Genomic DNA, 19,075 nt, shown 5'->3' with positions numbered 1-19,075 from the left:
GGCAACACTGGCCTCTGTCCCTCTTTCCTCCCCTCTGAGGCCCTCTCGCATCTCTGCCTCCCAAAGGCTTGCACAGCTGTTTGTTGCAGCAGCCCTGGCTACAAGCTCCCCAGGCAAAGGATGCCTCTTTGGGGTGGCCAGGGGTGCTTCCCAGGCCTCTGTGGGGCAGTGTGAGGAGGCAACTCTCTTTGGGGTGGGGGGGGGAGCATCTCAGAGACCAGGGACGGCAGCAGCGGCTGCCCAGAGGACTCCAAAGGAGAGGAGGCTGAGGGAACACTCCACAAGGGAGGGGGGGAAGGGTGAGGGGCTGACAGCTCTGCAAGCAAGGGGTGACAAAACTGGGCTCCTGAGCCCCACAGGGGAGCTGCAGAAAGAATGTAGTTGGTTAAGGGAGCCGTGGACCCAAGAAGGTTGAGAATCTCAGCCCTAATGCATGTTCACTGGAGATCAGGTACATTATTCCCTCATCCATACAAGCCCTGGAAAGGGAATTGAACCCTGAAGATGAATGACAGCTGCAGACCCTCCAAGTGTCCCTATTTTCCAGGGACATCCCTGATTTGGCAAAGCTGCCCTGATTTCTGATTTGATCCCAGAATGTCCCGCTTTTCCTTAGGACTTCCCTATTTTCATCAGATAAATGTTGGAGGGTTTGGAGTTATCCAACTCCTGAGTCGTATGAGGGCAATCCTGTATAGGGAATTTCTTAATGTTTTTAAATGTTTATATATATTGGAAGCTGCCCAGAGTGAGTGGCTGGGGCAACCCAGTAAGATGTGTGGGGTATAAATAGTAAAATTATCATTATGGAATTGGATGTCCCTATTTTCACCGGAGAAATGTTGCATGCAACTGTTGCATCTCATGCAAGCAATTTTCCATCTCCCATTTTAGGTTACAAGCTTTCCACATTTGGCAAGGAAATATGTTCAGCTCTCAAGCCCAGCCTCAGGGAGCAAATTTGGAGCACAGTTACTCCAAAGTTTCAGTCAGGGCTGGCCCTACCATTGGGCAGAGTGAGGCAGCAAGCTCAGACAGCAGATGCTTGGGAGCAAGGACTGGTAGTTGTGGTGTTGAAGGGTGGAGCTCCCTCTGTCATGGGGCCTGCCGTGCTTGTCCTTGTCTACACTGCTGCTCTCCCAGCATTGCAGTAATTCACAACAGCCTGTCCATCATCTTCTGCATGTGCAATGATTGGGCTTCTCCAGATGGCAACATGCCATGGATGCACTAAGAGTGCTTTAGGGGTGGGCATATTGGACCGCCTACATATCATTCTGCCCGATTTATTGTTCCATGATCTTTCCCAAATGCTACCATCTTCAAATATATAAAAGGATGTCACATAGAGGAGGGAGAAAGGTTGTTTTCTGCTGCTCCAGAGAAGCAGACACGGAGCAATGGATCCAAACTACAATAAAGAAGATTCCACCTAAACATTAGGAAGAACTTCCTGACAGTAAGAGCTGTTCGACAGTGGGATTTGCTGCCAAGGAGTGTGGTGGAGTCTCCTACTTTGGAGGTCTTTAAGCAGAGGCTTGACAACCATATGTCAGGAGTGCTCTGATGGTGTTTCCTGCTTGGCAGGGGGTTGGACTCAATGGCCCTTGTGGTCTCTTCCAACTCTATGATTCTATGATTCTATCTTATTGCCCTCTGGAGGGGCACAAGGAAAGAAAGACAAAGTATAAACCAGAACTTTTGTGGCAAGTCACAGGATTTCAGCAGGATGTTCCAGCACTCGCCCTGGTTGGAAGAAACACTGAAAGTGTGGATATCACCACAAGCACATATCATCGTGAATACACAATAAAAAGGATGTCTGGGGTGGCTGTGTATGTGTGTGTGTGTGTGTGTGTGTGTGTGTGAGAGAGAGAGAGAGAGAGAGAGAGAGAGAGAGAGAGAGAGAGATGTCCCTCTTAGGCTGTGTCTTACCACAAATTGCTGTTTATTTTTTAACAGCAGAGTGTCAGGGGATTGAGAAGAAGTCTTTTGGATTTCCATCTTTTGATGTTGAAATGTCCAGGGACAACCCTGGCAGAGCTAGTGCTGGAAGATGTGTCTTCTCCTTGCCTCCTGCGTTTTGCTTTTTGAGGCAATCTTGGGGAAAGTTAGGACAACACAGCTTGTTCGGATGCATTTCATTGTTAAGTTTGATGGGTGTACAATAGAGTGCAGATTCCATTGTACCCGTTCCGGGCAGCCACAGAAGCCCAGGCTGGAAATCAGGAGCAAAAGAGATATAATGAAAAGGAATAGTTTTTTTAAAATGAAGCTCAAATGAGGGGCTTCGGAGAAATGCCGCTCTTCCTCTCTTTCCGCCAGACTAAGGCACAGTTTCTCCTCCATTGCTTGCTAGCGAGACATCGTCTGCGGCTGCATGTGCAGAATCTCTTTCGCGCACTTCACCATATTTGGGACGCTGAAGCAGAAAGCATTTCTCTGTTTCCATCGCTCTGCTGTCACAACGATTACACAACGCTCTCCTCTCTACAAAGTTCCTTGGGGTGGCTGTGGAGTTGCTCACATGCCACGAGGGGGCAGTGCCACACTTGGAAGACAATTAGCTCATCCCCAGCTGTGGGTTTTATGGGGGGGGGGTGATCACAGTGTGTGGCTTGGGACGAGGGAGTGTGCATGGCTGCTTGCGGTGTATGCGCGCATCTGGGGACTGATAGCTTTATGACCAGAAGAAGCAGAGGAGAAGGTGGAAAAATTATTTGTACCCTCTTAAAAAACCATGAAGGAACCTGGAGAAACAGCCGCCAGGGATGAATTTGCAGAAGAGGGAGCGCAGGAGAGAGAATAAGGAGGGGAAGGAAGAGAGGAGATCAGAGGAGCTTTTGATGTGATGATCCCCACAGGGCAGCCAGAGTCTGCATACGATTTTGAGGGTGGACTGCTGCTTAGATGGAGACAAAAGATTGTGCTGCCACCCCTGCCCCTCTCTTCTTCTGCTGCCCCTGTCCCATCAGACAAGCTCCTTCAAGGTTTCCTGCTGAAGACCCCCTCCCTCCTTTGGGTTTCTCAGCCTCAGCTGCTCAGAACCTGTTGCTGCCAGAGAGAAAGCCTGTGGGAAGTTCTCGTAACCCTGTTATCCAGGCTGTAACCTCCAAGAAGGCAGGCATTGCCATGGCAACCCAGCAAAGCACCGTTAGTGTCAGGTAACTTAACAGGCGAGAATGGAAGGAAGGCCCCGCCGGCACATCTAGCAGGAGACACACGCAGTCAGCGAGAGAGGAGAGAGGCAGGCGCTTGCTCACACCCTACCTTGTGTTGTTTACACAGCTGTGCAACAGGAGATGCAAAACCAGTAGAGGCCCACCTGGCACACAGACAGGGAACCAAGGGATGCCTGCGAGTGCCAAGGTGCAGGGGAGGGGGGTGCTCAGGCACACAAATGGCCACACAGCGCGAACATCTGTATCAAGACTGGCATCTGTGCCAGTGCCACATTCACATGCCCCACAAAGTGCACACACACCACTGAGGGCATGCCAGGCTTCGTCCCGGCTCAGGCAGCGCAAGTGTCTCACGGACAAAAAAGCAATTTACATGCAGACAGGCATAAGCAACCATGCTTAGCTGCACAAACATGCCACGCCACACGCCCAAGGGAGGGTGCACTGAGGCACCAAGCCATGAACAGTTGCCGGATCTCAGAATGAACGCACATAATGTGGTGCATCTGTATATAGATATTTTGCACACAACACCCCCCCCCCCGGAGACAGAAATGCAAATCTGCATACCAGCGCAACCAGTAAGTATATTGTAAGCAGATGGCTGTCTTTTGTGACTACGCAGGGGGACCTCTTCATTAGGCATGTTATGACTCCACTGGAAAACATAAACCCTGGGATACAAGGGTGGCCAAGGCACCCCATGGCGGGAGATCCCTTCCAAACCTGGGCTCCCTTGCTAGCTACCCTCCTATACATCTTTATGCATGCACACACAGACAGAAGTGCCTCCTTGGCTACCCCATTTGCACTGGGCGGGAGAGCGCCACCTTCTGCTGGGGCCGCAGAGGAGACAGCGTGAAAACCCTTCTATGAAGAATGATCAGTGGCGTGTCGCATTCATGAATCTTGGAGACAATGGGAAGGAAATCTCCCAGAACTTCTCAGGTTCATACAAGGAAGCTGTATCTAACCAAACTGGAATTCTAAAGCCTTTTCTCTCTTCTTTGAAACACCTGACCCTCTGGCGTGCTGCAACACTTACTGCTTTTGAAATTGCACCCTCTTTCAAATGCGGTTTGGCATATCACACGGCAGGGGTTGCAGGTGCCACTGCTGACTGCTCTTGGAGGAAAACAAAACAAATATCACATAGTAGTCGCCCCCCCCGCCCCCCCGGCCTCTATAGAGTGCCATGAACATCGATGGTGCTAAGTAAACAAGCAGGGTCCTGGGCCTTTGACTTTATATGATTTGCAGTCGGGCTGTACATTTTTCTTGGCTTTATTGTTTTATCTTTTTGTAAACCACTTTGTGGGTTGATTTTCTTTCTTTTCTTTTCTTGCAATCAAGCAACGTATAAATTTTATGAAATAAATATTAAATAAAATGTACATTTAATTGCTAAATATTACAAACATTTCAAGTTCTCTATATTGTAGGGTGTGTGTGGAATCTGGTACCAGAACAAGAAAACTGTATTTAGTGGATGTGCTTCAGTATTCACCACAAATATAGCAGACAACAACTAATATGCAGAATCAGATAATAGGATTTTCTATTTGTATGCCAGCTTTCTCCTAATGCATCCCCCGATTTTCTCTCTTTCTCTCTTTCTCTCTCTCCCCCATGCTTTTTAACATCTATATGAAGCCTCTGGGAGAGATCATCAGGGGGTTTGGGCTGGGTGTTCATCAGTATGCAGATGATATCCAGCTCTACCTCTTTTAAATCGGAACCAGTGAAGGTGGTGAAAGTCCTGTGTGAGTGCCTGGAGGCGGTTGGAGGATGGATGGTGGCTAACAGATTGAGGTTGAATCCCGACAAGACAGAAGTACTGTTCTTGGGGGACAGGGGGCGGGCTGGTGTGGGGGACTCCCTGGTTCTGAATGGGGTAACTGTGCCCCTGAAGGACCAGGTGCGCAGCCTGGGAGTCATTTTGGACTCACAGCTGTCCATGGAGGGGCAGGTCTATTCTGTGTCCAGGGCAGCTGTCTACCAGCTCCATCTGGTACTCAGGCTGAGACCCTCCCTGCCCGCAGACTGTCTGGCCAGAGTGGTGCATGCTCTGGTTATCTCCTGCTTAGACAGGATCAATAGGAATATTAATGCCATGGTTTCTTCCAACTGCTCAGCCTATATGTCTATATGTAGAAAACCCCTCCTAATGTAGCACGAAACACCAGATGCCTGCAGTGACCTTTGTTCCAAGAGAGCCAAACCCAAGGGGGATGCTGAGACCCCTTAGATTTCTTACTGTTCCAAGATTGTGGTGCATATTTTCCTTTCTAACCTCCTTAACCAAGCTAGCCAAATCTTTAGTTTCAAATCCCACCTTTTGCCATAAGTTCACCAGATAGCCTTAAAGAAACCACCTTCTCTAAGATGGGACAGACAGAAGTTTTGAAGAGACTTAATAGTGGGATTCTAGTTGGTTTTGCTCCTTGTGGTGCACTCATATATTTCCTTTGTCCTTTTGGTTTGAACAGGTGTGGCAAGCTTTCCAAACAATGCCAAAAACCTCCCAAACCTGTTTACCAGAAGCAGAAGTAGGGGAAATGCACACACTATGAATAGTGATCCCTCTCTCTTTTTTTTTCTTTTCTTTTTTTCTGATAACAAAATAAAACTTCATGAGACAAACACATAAAAACCAAACCAAACCAAACCAAACCAAGGCTGACATAGGATGTTATATTCACAAGAAGAAATGATAAAGCTGCTTATTCGGATATTTGCAATAAGATGCAGACAGGTAAGTGGAGAGTACAGTCATAAGAAACGAGAGCAAGAAGTGTGGCGCATATGACTTTAAAAATATACAGAAACATAGACCCACAACTGAAACTATCAGCGACATAAGGAGTACCAGTAATAAAAGGCTCTATATTACATCAAGAAACTTTTTCAAGCAATTAGGTGTCCTTATCCCAAATTTCATGAGAGGCTCGGAAAGGTACCCCTGACCATTAAGTCCAGTTACAGACGACTCTGGGGTTGTAGCTTTACTGGCTGAGGGAGCCGACATTATTTGTCTGCAAACAGTTTTTCCAGGTCATGTGGCCAGCATGACTAAGCCGCTTCTGGCGAACCAGAGCAGCACACGGAAACGCCGTTTACCTTCCCACCGGAGCGGTACCTATTTATCTACTTGCACTTCATGCTTTCGAACTGCTAGGTTGGCTGGAGCAGGGACTGAGCAACGGGAACTCACTCCATCACAGAGATTTGAACTGCCGACCCTCCGATCGGCAAGCCCTAGGCTCTGTGGTTTAGACCACAGGGTCACCTACGTCAAGAAGAGACAAATGTATTTTTTCTTTTTTAATGTATTCATTTACATAAATCCCACCAAACTGAGACAACATGTTTTTCCTTTAAAAAAATGGGTGTACCATATAAGTTTTTAATGTCCTGCATTTTTCCATATATTACTCCACCACAATGAGGTGTTTATTTCAGACTATGTTTTCCATATTTGGGAAATTGGTGGACTTGCAGCAATAAGAAAGTAATTTAACAAATCTTTCAATTTTATATTTTTATTCTCTTCTTTAAAAAAGTGAATAGTGGTCTCTCTTTCAAACTGCCTTCAGCTCTCTGGAAAAACAATAGCAGGCTGTTGTTTATTTCTGGCCTTAACCTCATTCCCTTCCTTGTTCAGAATGGGGATTATAATATTGACCTATCTTACAGAATAGTTGTAAGGATTACTCAGGTAATGTCTGTGAAGTATTTTTCATTTTCTAAGTGCAATGAGTGCCTATTGCTACAACCAGAACTACTTTCTATGACTATATTCTGTTCAAATTCCCATCTGAGTCCTAGATCCTAAAAGAAAAATTGAATAATTTGTTTGTTAGACAAAGTCAAATCCACACCATACATTGAAAGTCCATTTATACCACTTTAACAGAGCTATAATTCCCAGCACCCTTAATCCACTACAGTTCCCAGGATTATTGGGAGCAGGGAAGCCATGGGCTTTGCATATATGATGCGAGTGTGCCTTGAAGGCCACACTTTCCCTCAAATATGGAGCCCAAGATGACTTAAAACAGGCATGAAAATGTATGTGTGTAAATGGGAAACAAAAAAAGAAACATAATAAAACTACTATAAAATCAATAAAAGTACATGAACTACAGAGTAGACAAGAGAGTAGCAGATCAGTTAAATACAATAGTAAATACTCTTCAACCAAATGTCTGGTGAAATAAAACAATCTTTAGTTTCGATCTCCAAGGAAGAAGTTTCAGAATTGGGGAGCCACCACAGAAAATGCCCTGAGGGGACAGGTCACCCTCCTGGCGTCTCAGGAGTGGGGGTGAGACTGCAAACAGGATCTCTCCAGCTGACCCCAGGGACAGACATCCATTTAGGTACCTGGGTCCCAAGTCGTTCAGGGCTTTAGAGGCTAGTAAAGGTAAAGGTACCCCTGCCTGTACGGGCCAGTCTTGACAGACTCTAGGGTTGTGCGCTCATCTCACTCTAGAGGCTGGGAGCCAGCGCTGTCCGCAGACACTTCCGGGTCACGTGGCCAGCGTGACGAAGCTGCTCTGGCGAACCGGCACCAGAGCAGCACACGGAACGCCGTTTACCTTCCCGCTATAAAGCGGTCCCTCTTTATCTACTTGCACCCGGGGGTGCTTTCGAACTGCTAGGTTGGCAGGCGCTGGGACCGAGCAACGGGAGCGCACCCCGCCGCGGGGATTCGAACCGCCGACCATGCGATCAGCAAATCCTAGGTGCTGAGGTTTTACCCACAGCGCCACCCGCGTCCCATAGTTAGAGGCTAATAGCAATATCTTAAATAATGCAAGGTAATTCACAGGCCCCTTCATGGATCACGTCCCCTTCATGGATCACTGCCTTGCCGTGGTGAAGGGGCTTGAATAACTCAGAGAAGCTATGAACTACGCCGAGCAGGGCACCCAAGATGAACAGGTCATAGTGGAGAGTTTTGACCAAACGTGATCCACCTGGAGCAGGAACCGGCAAGCCACTCCAGTATCCCTGCCAAGAAAACTCCATGGACCAAGACAACAGGCATATAAAAGTCATGACACTGGAAGATGAGCCCCTCAGGTTGGAAGGCGTCCAACATGCTACTGAGGAAGAGCGGAGGACAAGTACAAGTAGATTCAGAGCTGATGAAGCGGCTGGGCCAAAGCCGAAAGGACGCTCAGTTGCGGATATGCCTGGAAGCGAAAGGAAAGTCCAATGCTGTAAAGAAAAATATTGCATAGGAACCTGGAATGTAAGAACCATGAACCTGGGTAAGTTGGATGTGGTCAAAAATGAGATGGCAAGAATAAATATTGACATCCTGGGCATCAGTGAACTAAAATGGATGGGAATGGGCGAATTCAGTATGGATGACCATCATATCTACTACTGTGGGCAAGAATCCCGTAAAAGAAATGGAGTGGCCCTCATAGTCAACAAAAGAGTGGTGAAAGCTGTACTGGGATGCAATCTCAAAAATGATAGAATGATCTCGATACGAATCCAAGGCAGACCTTTTAACATCACAGTAATCCAAGTTTATGCACCAACTACTAGTGCTGAAGAAAATGAAATTGACCAATTCTATGAAGCCTTACAACACCTTATAGAAATGACACCAAAGAAGGATGTTCTTCTCATTATAGGGGATTGGAATGCTAAAGTAGGGAATCAAGAGATAAAAGGAACAACTGGCAAGTTTGGCCTTGGAGATCAAAACAAAGCAGGGCAAAGTCTAACAGAATTCTGTCAAGAGAACAAGCCGGTCATCACAGACACTCTTTTCCAACAATACAACACATGGACATCACCAGATGGGCAGCATCAAAATCAGATTGATTATATTCTCTGCAGCTAAAGATGGAGAAGCTCTATACAGTCAGCAAAAACAAGACCTGGAGCTGACTGTGGCTCAGATCATCAGCTTCTTATAGCAAAATTCAAGCTGAAGAAAGTAGGAAAAACCGCTGGGCCGGTAAGATACAATCTAAATTAAATTCCTTATGAATACACAGTGGAAGTGAGGAACAGGTTTAAGGATTTAGATTTGGTGGACAGAGTGCCTGAAGAACTATGGATGGAGGCTCGTAACATTATACAGGAGGCAGTAACGAAAACCATCCCAATGAAAAGGAAATGCAAGAAAGCAAAGTGGCTGTCCAACGAGGCCTTACAAATAGCGGGGGAAAGAAGGCAAGCAAAATGCGAGGGAGATAGTGAAAGATACAGGAAATTGAATGCAGATTTCCAAAAAAATAGCAAGGAGAGACAAGAAGGCCTTCTTAAATGAGCAATGCAAAGAAATAGGGGAAAACAACAGAATGGGAAGAACCAGAGATCTGTTCAAGAAAATTGGAGATATGAAAGGCACATTTCGTACAAATATTACCATAATAAAAGACAAAAGTGGTAAGGACCTAACAGAAGCAGAAGACATCAAGAAGAGGTGGCAAGAATACACAGAGGAATTATACCAGAAAGAGATGAATGTCTCGTACACCCCAGGTAGTGTGGTTGCTGACCTTGAGCCAGACATCCTGGAGAGTGAAGTCAAATGGGCCTTAGAAAGCACTGCTAATAACAAGGCCAGTGGAAGTGATGATATACCAGCTGAACTATTTAAAATTTTAAAAGATGATGCTGTGAAGGTGCTACACTCAATATGCCAGCAAGTTTGGAAAACTCAGCAGTGGCCAGAGGATTGGAGAAGATCAGTCTACATTCCAATCCCAAAGAAAGGCAGTGCCAAAGAATGCTCCAACTACCGCACAATTTCACTCATTTCACATGCTAGCAAGGTTATGCTTAAAATTCTACAAGAAAGGCTCAAGCAGTATGTGGACCGAGAACTCCCAGAAGTGCAAGCTGGATTTAGAAGAGGTAGAGGAACCAGAGACCAAATTGCAAATATGCGCTGGATTATGGAGAAAGCTAGAGAATTCCAGAAAGGCATCTACTTCTGCTTCATTGACTATGCAAAAGCCTTTGACTGTGTCGACCACAGCAAACTATGGCAAGTTCTTAAAGAAATGGGAGTTCCTGATCACCTCATCTGCCTCCTGCGAAATCTCTTTGTGGGACAAGAAGCTACACTGGATATGGAACAACTGATTGGTTCCAAATTGGGAAAGGAGTACAACAAGGCTGTATATTGTCTCCCTGCTTATTTAACTTATATGCAGAATTCATCATGCGAAAGGCTGGACTGGATGAATTAAGATTGCCGGAAGAAATATCAACAACCTCAGATATTCAGATGACACAACCTTGATGGCAGAAAGTGAGGAGGAATTAAAGAATCTTTTAATGAGGGTAAAAGAGGAGAGCGCAAAATATGGTTTGAAGCTCAACATCAAAAAAACGAAGATCATGGCCACTGGGCCCATCACCTTCTGGCAAATAGAAGGGGAAGAAATGGAGGCAGTGAGAGATTTTACTTTCTGGGGCTCCATGATCACTGCAGATGGTGACAGCAGCCACGAAATTAAAAGACGCCTGCTTCTTGGGAGAAAAGCAATGATAAACCTAGACAGCATCTTAAAAATCAGAGACATCACCTTGCCAACAAAGGTCCATATAGTTAAAGCTATGGCTTTCCCAGTAGTGATGTATGGAAGTGAGAGCTGGACCATTAAGAAGGCTGATCGCCGAAGAATTGATGCTTTTGAATTATGGTGCTGGAGGAGACTCTTGACAGTCCCATGGACTGCAAGAAGATCAAACCTATCCATTCTTAAGGAAATCAGCCCTGAGTGCTCACTGGAAGGACAGATCCTGAAGCTGAGACTTCGATACTTTGGCCACCTCATGAGAAGAGAAGACTCCCTGGAAAAGACCCTGATGTTGGGAAAGATGGAGGGCACAAGGAGAAGGGGACGACAGAGGACAAGATGGTTGGATAGTGTTCTCGAAGCTACCAGCATGAGTTTGACCAAACTGCGGGAGGCAGTGGAAGACAGGAATGCCTGGCGTGCTCTGGTCCAGGGGGTCACGAAGAGTCGGACACGACTAAACAACTAAACGACAAAAACAATTCACAGGCAGCCAGTGAATAGATTTTGGAATTGGTGTTACATAATCCCTACAGGTTGCTCCACTGGCAGCCCGGTAGCAGAATTCTGCACACTTGAAGTGTCCAGACCATCTTCAAGGAAAGCCCTGCATAGACTGCTTTGCAGTAATCTATCCCAGATAGGTCACTGAGGCCAGGCTAGCTCAGTCCAGGAACAGCCCTAGTTGGTGCACCAACCAGAAGTGGGCTAAGGCACTCCTTGCTACTTGGGCTTCCAATGAAAATTTGGAATTGAGGGATACCTCAAACCAGACACTTGCTTCTTTGGGTGCTGGCAGGTATGCTGTCCTCCTAGCCCTGGACAAATAGATCTCCTCAGTTCTCTCCTCAGGATTCATCTTCAGTTCATTTTCCATCATCCAGACACCGACTTTCAGGTGTTGATCCAAACACTAAACAGCCTCTCCGGATTAGAGTGGAAAAAACTGAGTTGGGTGTGTGTCAGGGGTTCAGGAGCAGAGGCGAGGGCAAGGGAGGAAACAGAGAGCGAGGGGGAGGAGGCAGAAGAAAAGATGAGTGATGACGACAACCCGAGATCTCCGAGTCTTTCCAGTGAATCAGAAGATTCACAGGAAGGAGCGCCAGTGGCCAGAGCAAGGGGGGAGCTTAGGGGGACACCCCAGGAAGAAGGGTCCAGAGGGGGCTCAGAGAGCAGCAGTTGGAAATCGGGGCCAGCATCACCAACAGAACGCAGTGGAGAGGAAGGGCGCCAGGTACCGAGCTCTGGCAGCTCGCAGCAGGAGGGAGGGCATGAGTCAGGAGTGGCCACACCTCCATCGGGGAGCGAGGAAACGGTCAGGCGGCAAGTGGAAGGTTGGGCGCGCGCGCCAAGTTCAAATACACAGGAAGGTGGCGCAGTAAGCAGCCCGGAAAGGGAGCCAGGTCCTAAAGCCCGCTGCAAGGAGACAGAAGGGCCCGGGGGGTCAGCGTCAGAAGCGTCCAGAAAGGAAGAGACCACGGGGGGCAGAGGGACCCAGAGAAGAACGGTCAGGCGGAAAAGGTGGAGTAAGGCTAGGGTACTTAGCTGGTGTACAGGGGGCGGAGACTCAGACGGAGCTTCGCCGGTCTAACCCATAAGACGTAGAGTTGCACGCAGCAGCTTGAGAATGGAAACTGTAACTCAATAAAGACTTTTACAAAGTAACCGCTGGCTAGCGTGATCCTCTGTGAGCTAGGATCTTGAAGCAGCTCTGACAGTGTGATCCACGCTTTACCTCAAAACTCCAGAATACAGTTCCCAGCAGTTTCATTCACGGTATCATCAGCCTGTGACCATGGGTGTCCTGTTCTTAACTTGCTTTGCTGTTTAACCTAGTATCACGTGGCAATTACTTCCATAAGCCAGGGCTGGGGAACCTCTGGCCCTCCAGATGTTGAGCCTATCATCCCTGGCCATTGGCCATGCTGGCGATAATGAGACTTGGAGTCCAACAAGGTCTGGAGAGCCTCTCCAATTCCCCACCACAAGAGAACATTGATATCTCAAATGCATACTCTGCCCTTCAGGCATTCTCAAGACAGCTTATAAAAGAATCATAGAATTGTAGTGTTGGAAAATTTACAGATACTACAGATACTACAAAACAATAACAGAACAACAGCACAGCCAGGCCTGGCAGCAAGACCCATCACAGTGCGCATTTGCCAGGGCCACGCACCTTGGCCTGGTCCAGCAGAGCGGACACTGCCACTCCCCCCAAGAGTCGACCAGCTCCAGGCCCCAGCTTCCCAGCATGCTCCAGCTTGCTCCCGGCCTCACCTGCTAACAGTGCTCAAATGGGCTAAGGGGATGCTCAGTTCTCTGCTCCATTACAGCAAGGCTGCTGGGCAAAGCCTTTCCCTTGCAAAGGGGAGGCTGAGGTTGGCGACTGCAGCAGTGGCAGCCCTAGGAGGGGAAGCAGTGGGGGGCACAGGGTGGGGCAGGTGGGGACTGCTTGGTGCTGGAGGGGGCTTGCTAACACACCCACACCCATAAAATTGGGGGCCAGGTGTGCTCAAGGGATTATTCTGTGTTATGTGAACAAGTTTTTCCATTTGGTTTGGCCTGAATTTCAGCAGATGGGCTGGTTCACACATGTGTCTGCATTTCTCAACACTTGGTTCCTCTACACTTGCTGACTGGCAGCTGTAAATGTGAGAATTGACTCAGCCCAAAAAGCACGGTAGCCTTGGAGGAGACAGGAAAGTTCTCCTCTGTGGGTGTCAGATCTGTGGTGGCCAAGGCATGCGAGCATGTTGTGCTCGCGGTGCCTATGGGAAGCAGTGCCTGATGCTCTGAGAGAAAGTAACTCATTCACTCCTAATTTTATAAATGGCTATAAACCCCTCAACTGGTTGTCTTCCCACCCACCTCCAACCTAGAAATCTCTGACCTCTTAAGCCTTTTCCCCTAAGCAAGATGCCTCATCGGAAACATGTTCCGCACGCCATGTGTGTGAGGCATGTTCCTAGTCCCAGATCAGGAGCCTCGGGGTCCGGCTCCTCTCTTGCTCACTCTGCTGCCCCACTTGTGAATGCAGCTTCCTCATGGCAATTCATGACCGACCTTTCTCTGCTTTGAGCCTGGACCAGGTTGCCACAGTGGCAAAGCCAGTCAGGGTACATGATCTGTGTGGGTTATTCTGTCCAGAAGAAGGTCTAGCAGGAACAGGGATGGCTGACCCTGGAGGGCATCAGGGCTGCTGCTGCGGACAAGAGAATCCAGGCTCATCGGAAACCCCTCCAAGGGGAAGAGAGGCAGCTAAGAGGCAGCGCATCCTCAGGCTCAGTGCAGCTGGCACCTCCAGACAGGGCTAAGAGAGATCCTTACAGAAACCCTGTAGAATCACACCAGTCAGTGCACAATGCGACTGGGAAACGCTTTAATGAGGTCGAGAAGGAAACCAGGATCCAGGGTGGAAGGGGAAGCAAAGTTAATTTTCACCTAACAGGTTGTGCTGGCTCTGAGTGTGAATGCGCTCACAGCCTACTGTCTAAAAACCAGAGAGTCTAACTTCCTTGCACCCCTCAGGAAGAAAGAGAGAGAAAGAAATAGAGAACATGCATTATCCCACGAAGGACAGAAGGTGCAAATAGGATTGTCCAAGAGAGTTGGAGACCATGCCAGAGAATTGTTTCCTAGTTTCCCAAGTTCAGTGAGAAGGTCCATCCTTATTCTACCACCCAGGTGATCCCAGGTAAGTGATCTGCTGATCATTGTCCCATTTGGTGCCTCCACAGCAAATACGCCCAACTTGATAGAAGGGTTTTCAAGGAAAGATCCCCAGATTGCATAACTCTGCCTTTGGGGAAAGGGATGGGGGAGATATAAGGATGTTTCTGCTTGGATGAGATTAATTTTAACATTTCCATACCTGGAGCACAGGACTGAGCAGGCAGGAGATGCTTCATGAGAGCATAATGGAAGCCCTGACCAAAAACCCACTTAGTCCTGCATCCCATTTTCCATAGCGGTCAGGCAGATGCATAAACCAGGGGCAAAGGCACGAGCCCTCTCCTGATTCTGCCTCCCAGCAACTGACCTTGCGTGGTGCACTGCCTCTGAACATGGAGGTTTTGTGGAGCGTTTCTGCCATGGCCACTAGCCTTTGATAGATCTATCCCCCTGAATTCATCTGATCTCCCTTCAAAGCTACCTGTGACAGTGAACCATCTCGTTATCCTCCAGCAATGAATTCTGTAAATTAATAATGTGACAAGTGCTTTCTTTTGTCTGTCCTGAATCTACTGCCAATCAATTTCATTGGGTGATCCTGAGCAGTCACAGCATTATGGGAGAGGGAGAATATATATTCAAAAGTCCCCTGTGATCTTATCCTCTTTCAGAGCTGAGTTAGTTTAATCCATGCGCTTACAACATGCAGTTGTGCAGCACACTCACAAGTCTAAGCACACATGCACACAACAGGACACATGCTCAAGATCTCCTAACAAGGAATAGAAGGCATTACAACCACTCTTATGTGCCAGAAGGGTTACAGAACAGGTTTTTCCCTATTCTCCATGCATGTTTAGTCCTGATATAACTCTACAAGCAGAATTGTGTGGGAACAGAGGGGTTAGGGAATTGGAGACCTCAGTTTGTTGCACATCCAAGCGTCATAATTGACAACTGAGAATTATTGGAACAGAATGTACAACACAGTTTAGACGTAGGCACACACATGATAATGCAAATATTATTTGATCTAATGAATCAATCAGATGTTGTTAATGCTACACAGAACCCACAGGGTATCAGCAGAATCGCTAACAGATTCTTAGGAGACAAGGTCCACTAGGTAGTCTGTCCTATTTTCAAAATAGTGCAACAGAAGTCAGTGTAGAAATGGGACTCCAAAGAGGTGGAAGGGAGAGGATCTCAAACTCTTGAAGGAAAGGGCAGGGAGTGTCAGGGAGGAAGCCGACCACTGAGATCATGTCCCAGGTCTCCTGAAATCATCTTTCCAGAACCATGAGGATTACTGATTCTCAGAAGTCCAGTGAACTTCCCATATACCATGCTGACTCCACCACCAGAACTGAATTTTGTGATCCTTCTTCTGTAATAAACTGTAGTAGCTGATGACTGTTATTTTAAATCCAATAGATTGCAGTAAAAGACTATGCTTGTGGGGTGTGTGTGTGTGTGTGTGTGTGTGTGTGAGAGAGAGAGAGAGAGAGAGAGAGAGAGAGAGAGAGAGAGACCCTGTGAGCAATGCAGCACACACACACACACTTGTAAAGTTCCTGCCAAGGCACTGGAAAGAACCCTGTGACTTGCATGCACATGCTACCTAAACACATCTATCTGTCCATACACACAAATGTAGCTAGGTGAGAACAATGGTTTATTGAGTCACACATGTGCTTGCTCAAAGACACATAGGTGGTCATATACCAACCAATAGAAAAAGCATACAAACAGGAGATACGTATGCATTAGTGCACATGAATGCATTTGCAGAGATCCCTGGATGCATTATCTTTCACAGACACAAAAGATTCAAAATAATGTGGATACATAAACACACACACACGTTTGAACCCACTTCTACTGTGTAAATTATATATAATTACAAACACACCAATACAGCTATATTGTAGTCCATTTTCGCCTGTGTGTGTGTGTGTGTGTGTGTGTGTGTGTGTGTGTGTGTGTTTGAGAGATGTAGAATGAGCTTTTACAAAGCTCCTACTGCCTGGCAGGCGTTTGAGTGCATCAAATACATTGGCAGGAGCTTTAAAAACCCCTTTCTTCTGATTGTGTGCACGTGTGCTCTCTTATATGGTGCTGCCAGTGCCTTTTATTCACCGCTTTCCCTCAGCACCCAAAGCGCCTCTGCTTTTTCTCCTTTACTGTGCAGCCCTCTTCTCACAGCCCTGTCCTCACCCAGAGGGAACTTCTGCCCCGTCCCAAAGATGCTCCTAAACTTTCTGGGTGTCTAAAGAATGGAATCGCTTGAGCTGTGGCGCACCCAGCATGCTGCCCCTCCCATTTCCAGGTCAGAATCCCAGCCCACCTTTGTATCCCAACTTCTGGTTCCTGCGCTCCTGCGCCCCAGTCTCCAGTCCCAATCTTAGCTCCATGCACGCCCTGCGCGCCACCTGCGGTCCATCCATTCCCGCATCCTTCTCCCGCGTACTTGCGCGAAATGCAAACTCCTCCACCCCCCAGCCCTCCTGCTGCCCCTCCCGTTTCCTACCTGGGGGGAGCTGCGCGTCCCTCCCCCTCCTGGGGCTGGCGGGATGAGTTCCCACGTTACAGCTGGCCACGGGGCACAGGGTCGGCAGCTTGGGATGGCTCAGCCATGGCACGGAGCTGCCTGCCTCTGCGCTCCCTGGCAGAGTGTGTGAGCACAGCCTGCCTGGCAGAGAGCCCAAGGAGAAGAAAGCAGGGGCGGGAGCGGCTGCTGGGGCGGGGGGCGCCGAGGGAGGAGAGACCCAGGAACACATGGAGAGCCCGAGGCTGGGGACATGTGATTTAGGCAAAGAGAGGGCAAGAGGGAGGGTGGACGTGTGTGTGTATGTTTGTGTCAGAGACAGTGTGCCTGCTCTGTGAAATATTGCATGTGTGTGTAGCGCGTGCCTGCAAATGCACGCACATCAGCACATGTGAGAATGGTCCCTCAGTCGCTGCGCATCTTCGTGGCTCTGCCTGCCTCAAGGGACCTGTACTTACCTGCGCCACATCCTTTACATCTGCTTCTCTCTGGCGTTTGCACAGCAGGTGGTTGTGGCTGCCGGGCGAGGGGCGGGGGGGGGGAGTTTGGTATGTTGGCAAGTATTTGCAGAGCTGCCCGGGCATGCAGCGAAGCGCCCCTTTGCTCCTCTCCGACCACCGCAGCTGTGGAAGAGGAGGACCAACGGGTGCAAGTTTGTGTTTGCGAGCCGGTTGCTGATGCATTTGTGCCTTTCCACCACAAAGGAGAGGGGGGGCTGCCTGGGGGGGGAGAGAGGTTATAGTCCTGTTATCCCAGTTGGGATCTGCAAAGTGTATTGCCTTCCTTTAGACTAGTATATCAGAGACCTCTCTCTCTTTCTCCTCTGTGTGCGTTTCTGTTACAGAGACTCTCTCTGTGTGTAGTAAGTTTTGGGATACATCAATGTATGCTCTTGCGAATTGTCAATTCTGAAGACTCAATAGATGGCTTTTGTTTTATGATCAGCGTTTGCCTCTCATATTTGGTATTAGCAAGCAGCTTTTCTCCAGATCAGAAGAGTGATCGTGTTGTTGTGCTGCTCTTTATATTCTTCACCCACCCACCCTGCCATCTCCATTTCTGCTTCTTTTGTAACAGGCTTCTTGGTTTGCCGGCATTTCTCCCCGTTTTTGCTTCCCATCTGGCATATTGATCACACAGGTCAAGCGACATGCTGGGGGCTGCCTGACACCTGGAGGTCCTCCTCTTGGACTCATCACACTGTAAAAAGAAACAGAAAGTCAGCATCCGCAAACCCTTCCTCCCCGTGGCAGCAAAGGAAAGGGAACAGGACACAGCCGGGGTAGGATGGTGGGCTGTGAACATCATACCAGAGAACTCTGCTTATGAAGGCAGCTTGGAAACAAATAAACAAATATGTGTGTCTGTGTACATGCAGTGACGGGTAAATCAAGGGGTACAACTGGATAGCAAGATACAGGGATGCATGGAAGGGGCTTGGAACAGGGGCAAGTGATGGGAGCTGGGAGAAAGGGACAAAATGACCAGGGACTGCACTAATGCAACTGTTCCTAAGAAATTCGGTGCCGTCCCATATCTTCTCTGTAAACAACTGTGCATTTTTATGTAGCTGATTATTTGCATGGAGCTGTAGAGCTGGAAAATTCTAGAACCAAATGCATTTCCTTTAGGTGTGTGCATACGGTATATGCAATGGCCTGTTTGCATTCATTCTATTGCAGCAGTTGCATAAACCTCTGGTGTGTTCTGGAGCCTGGGCTTATAAATCAGCAGGGGGGGTTTAACTCTGTGCACTTGTGGTTTGGTTTTGTTGCAGTTTCTTCCAGAAAGAGCAGTATGTGTGCATGTGCAGAATATTTCCTAAGGGATGTGCAGACCTTTGTGATGGTGCCTCACCCCATGCACAAGTGCATCATAAGTGCCACAGTGGCACCAACTCGAGAGCAACGTCTGTCTGAATGTGTAATCTGCAAATCTATTTGCTGCAGCAGGAACCTCTGTGGGTGTGAGATACACAATTTCGGCTGTGGAAGGAGGGGGGTGGCAGGACACTTGGGTTCTACTCAAAGCCCTAGGCCATGCAGGTTGGGCACACAGCCTTATTTGGTAGTGGCAATTAGGAAATGTCAAAACTCTGGACTTAAAATGGA

The 19,075-nt window shown here is 48.0% G+C and overlaps 1 protein-coding gene and 1 long non-coding RNA gene across 4 annotated transcripts in view; one reads left to right on the top strand and one right to left on the bottom strand.

Moving 5' to 3' along the window:
* The window catches only part of LOC309522519 (caM kinase-like vesicle-associated protein), a 42,514-nt gene extending 25,066 nt beyond the window's left edge, over positions 1-17,448 (bottom strand). The window contains exon 1 of one of the 3 annotated variants that reach the window (XM_082205860.1): positions 17,423-17,448. In XM_082205860.1, coding sequence (XP_082061986.1) covers positions 17,423-17,433 — 11 coding nt within the window. In that variant the 5' untranslated portion in view covers positions 17,434-17,448. Of the gene's footprint in view, positions 1-4,227; positions 4,251-16,946; positions 17,135-17,422 lie in introns of those variants that run through there. The other 2 variants (XM_082205861.1, XM_082205862.1) reach the window with 2 other exon arrangements.
* On the top strand, positions 5,866-19,075 carry LOC309522567. Its single transcript, XR_014215136.1, has 3 exons — positions 5,866-5,937; positions 14,273-14,438; positions 18,042-19,075. It is a non-coding gene; the product is annotated as an uncharacterized lncRNA (long non-coding RNA).

The sequence above is a fragment of the Podarcis vaucheri genome, assembly GCF_965113315.1.
Source record: "Podarcis vaucheri genome assembly, chromosome: 17".
Classification (NCBI taxonomy): Eukaryota; Metazoa; Chordata; class Lepidosauria; order Squamata; family Lacertidae; genus Podarcis; species Podarcis vaucheri.
The sequence above is the reverse complement of the archived record's forward strand: the minus strand, read 5'-3'. Positions and strand labels throughout refer to the sequence as shown.